The sequence below is a fragment of the Sinocyclocheilus anshuiensis genome, unplaced genomic scaffold (genome assembly GCF_001515605.1).
Source record: "Sinocyclocheilus anshuiensis isolate Anshui unplaced genomic scaffold, SAMN03320099.WGS_v1.1 scaffold263, whole genome shotgun sequence".
Classification (NCBI taxonomy): domain Eukaryota; kingdom Metazoa; phylum Chordata; class Actinopteri; order Cypriniformes; family Cyprinidae; genus Sinocyclocheilus; species Sinocyclocheilus anshuiensis.
The window spans coordinates 133159-137063 of record NW_015549593.1 but is presented as its reverse complement, the minus strand read 5'-3'; the positions used below and the strand labels follow the sequence as shown (position 1 = coordinate 137063).

The 3905-nt window shown below is 37.6% G+C and overlaps 1 protein-coding gene across 1 annotated transcript in view; it reads right to left on the bottom strand.

Moving 5' to 3' along the window:
- Nucleotides 1-3905, bottom strand: part of LOC107658188 (thrombospondin type-1 domain-containing protein 7B-like) — a 58671-nt gene that overhangs the window by 22063 nt on the left and 32703 nt on the right. The window contains exons 7-9 of the mRNA XM_016446651.1: nt 3344-3485; nt 1487-1602; nt 1096-1213 (exon numbers count right to left, since the gene is read on the bottom strand). Coding sequence (XP_016302137.1) covers nt 1096-1213; nt 1487-1602; nt 3344-3485 — 376 coding nt within the window. The remainder of the gene's footprint in view (nt 1-1095; nt 1214-1486; nt 1603-3343; nt 3486-3905) is intronic.

Sequence of the window (3905 nt, the reverse complement as noted above, 5' to 3'; positions counted from 1 at the left end):
GGTTGATGGGGATCAGCTGAGAGTCAGCTGATGCGAGCTTGACTAACGTGACCTGCCAGAACTAACGCTACACTTGATATATTATTGCAAACTGTAATTTGCAAGCATGTTTCTCCCTGATCCTTCTAAATACTGCTGATTGCTTCTTAAAACTGAAATTATTGCTATTTTGGGCTTCTACCTTTACTAGGATTCTTCTGCAAATTTACTGTACATGAGCAGTTTTGAGAATTAAAGTCTGCATGTTTTGAGTCAAGGTTACTGTCATGGAAGGAAAATGATATTTATTGTGAAAAGCGCTATACAAATAAATTAACGTTCAAAAGTTTTAAAAAATGTTTTTGAAAAAAGGTTCTTATGCTCACAACGTCTGCATTTTTATAGAAAACAGTAAAACCAATAATATTTGAAATACTACAATTAAAAATAACTGTTTTCTATTTAAATATATATTAAAATGTAACTTATTCCTGTGAATAAAAAGTAACTCAAAGTAACGTTCAGAATAAATAGAACGTTCAAAAGAACAGATTTTTTTTACATAAATATATTTTTAACATAATAAATGATTTTTTTCATCAATTCAATGAATCCTTGTTGAATAAAAGTACCAATTTTTAAAACATCATTGAATGAATGAATGAATGAATGAATGAATCAATCAATCAATCAATCAATCAATCAAACTGACCCCAAACTTTTAAATGGTAGTAAACCTTTGTAAATTTAAATTGAATCAAGTTTACACACTTCACAATACTTTAGTTGCTAAAAAGAAGACTTAATGCAAAGTAAATCTTTCCATAAAACAGATTATTTGAATGAATCAAAAGCGATTTTTGCTTTAGTACAATGGCAATATAAAAGTCACCAACATGTCTAATCTTCTCACACAGTAAACTTTTTTTTTTTTAAGAAACACATTATAATATCTAGCAGCCTTTATATTTTAAAAGGGGGTTCCATCGTAAGGGGTTCATCATATTTTGGGACTCCTGACATCAAAAGCTTTTAAAACCCCTGCTCAATAGTACAGTGTATTTACTGAGCAACAGCCCTCATTATATGTATAATTAATTACATACTGTGACTCACCTTTACTGCCACAGGTGTGTGAACACTCGGTCCAGGGCGCCCAGTCAGACAGGATGCAGTTAAAGGAACAGTCCACCACACAGTTCATCGCCAGTCTCCACGGTTGAGGCAGGCCCAGCTAAAACAGTGGGACAGCCATTAATCCCACGTCCCCTCACCACACACAATCTCTGTCTGATGAACCAGCCGTGAGCCAATGAGGGGCTATTACTGTAAAAGGCTTCAATGAAAGAATCATTTTCTGGATATGGAGCAATGCTGTAGGGAGTTAATGGACAGTCATGGCTGATTTGCAGTACATGCAGTTGAAGGACATAATACAATCCCACAGTGCTTAATTCCCCCTCAGAGAACACTTGTACTGAGAGGGGCGGCAGGAAATGAAAGTTACCTCCTCACACACACTCAAATCCACAACTTTGCCATCGCTGCGGATGCAATCTAACAGTCGTGTCCTCGTGCCCTGGCCGCAGATGGCATGTTCGCTCAGCTGACAGGTGCTCCAGCCTGACCCGTAACCAAAGGATACAAAAGAACACACACATGGGAAACGTCAGACTAGAGTGTCATTTAAATATCATATTCTGTGTCCTTGTCCAGAGCATTTCAATTCCTTTCAAATAGCCTTTCAATTAAATGCAGCATCAAGAGTGTGTCTCATCACAATACATTCATACAAGCCTGGATTGCATACTTCCATTAGATATTGTACGCATGCATGCTTTCTGGGCTAATAATGTCCATAATCAATAATGTTGTCTGATGCTATTCTAAGATGCAATTCTATGAAATTCTAAGATTTTCCGGTATTGCCATTCTGACTCAGTTCATACTTAAAATTATTTGTACATATGTACACTACCGTTCAAAATGTTCTGGTCAGTAAGATTTTTTTTCTGTTTTTACTGCATTTTTCATCAAATGAATGCAGCCTTGGTAAGCATAAGAGACTTCTTTCAAAAACTACAACAACAACAAAAAAATCTTTCTGACCCCAAACTGAGTGTAATCTCTGAGTGTAGTTTTCACAGAAATATGCAAATTGTGATTAAGCTAATGCCTAAGTAGCAAAGTAGAATAGAGAAAGATGCATTGTGATCTGAGGGCAGAAGTTAGACCGCCTTTCCGATACTAATCTGGCCTTAAGTCAGTCAAATGGCTTTGAGGAGGAGTATCAGTATTGATATGATCAGCGATTTCATGGTCTTTGTGCAGTAAAGCGCTTATCATCTCATTCATATCTCCATGCCCATTTCCTTCATTAGGCTCTATCTGGAGAATTAGTATCTATCTGCTTTACAGGACGATACTTCACATGTGCCGATGTCCTACTGAGCACAATATGGCATGGGGTGGCTGCAGCCGACTGGACAATCCAAAGCAGTGGATTAACAGCAGTTCAGAAATTCACATTCTCAGTGGAGATGTTAACGTGTGAGAATAGCGTGAAGGAGAGAGGAAGGGTTTGAGCCTTGATCTTGCTTGAAGTGCAAACTCTGAACATCATATCATATCTATCATATACCCAAGAACCTGCTATGTGAGGCAGAGTGAAGTCAGAGAGTGTGAAGATATGCACTAGATTAACATGTTCCCATTATTACAGTTTTTCTCAATTGCTTTGGCTCAATTCTCGATGAGTAACTACATTTTGCAGACATGCAATAAAGTTCTGAAGTTCCAGCAAACCGTTGTGACATTTGCACTCACAGTTTAGAGAATGTTAAGACTGTTTCGAAAAATGTGCCAAAGCAATTGAGAAAAACTGTAGTACAGTGGACAGTATCTCCCAGTACCCAACTGGAAGGTTTTCTATTATGGGCTGCATATCCTGTTAAAGATCTGGACTGATGCTCAAAAGACTGCAGGTAGAACCTTGCAAGGGTTGATCCTAGATCGATCGCTGTTGTGTCCTTGATAAAGGCACTTTATCAGATTGCATTATAGGGAGGATGTCTTTGTAACATCTCTTTATACTTTTTGCCACTTTTATCAATAGACATACAGCCTGGCCAACACTGGGAATCTGGGGTTCAATGTACAATATGAAAAAAATAAATATAACAAAGTATCATTGATAACACATTACAATAAAGTTCAATTTGTAAAAATTTTAGGTATCTAACAATGGGAAAAAAAATGACTTTGACATATACACTGAACAAAATTATAAACGCAACACTTTTGTCAGTCATTAGATGCTCATTTTATATTTAGTGTTGTGTCAAGCAGAATGAGAGAGACCCACCGGAGACATTGTAGTGATAATTGAAGCAGGTGCTGTTGAGGCTGCAGGGCTCTGTCTGGGTGCTGTCTGGACACACTCTGTCGGCCACTGGGGGGCGCAGCATGTGTCTCGTCCTCATCCTCACTGTGCTTTCATTACATGGCTACAAATAAATACAGTTAAAATGTCAAGAGGGCTTTGATGCCAAACACATCAAAGTCTAGACCAGGGGTAGGCAAGTTCGGTCCTAGAGAGCCGCGAAGTGCTCACTAACACAGATTTAGACAGATTTGTGAACAATATTTGAGAGAAATAGGCCTTTTGTGTACATAGAAAAAGTCTTAGATCTTTGAGTTCAGCTCATGAAAAATGGGGGCAAAAACAAAAGTGTTGCGTTTATAATTTTGTTCAGTGTATATATGACAGATACATATATGGCTTTTCCTTCTTCAGATGAACACAAGCAAGATTTTTAGAAATACAATCCATCTTTGTCCATATAATGCAAATATTAGTATTTTTCACACACACACACACACACACACACACACACACACACACACACACACACACACACACACAA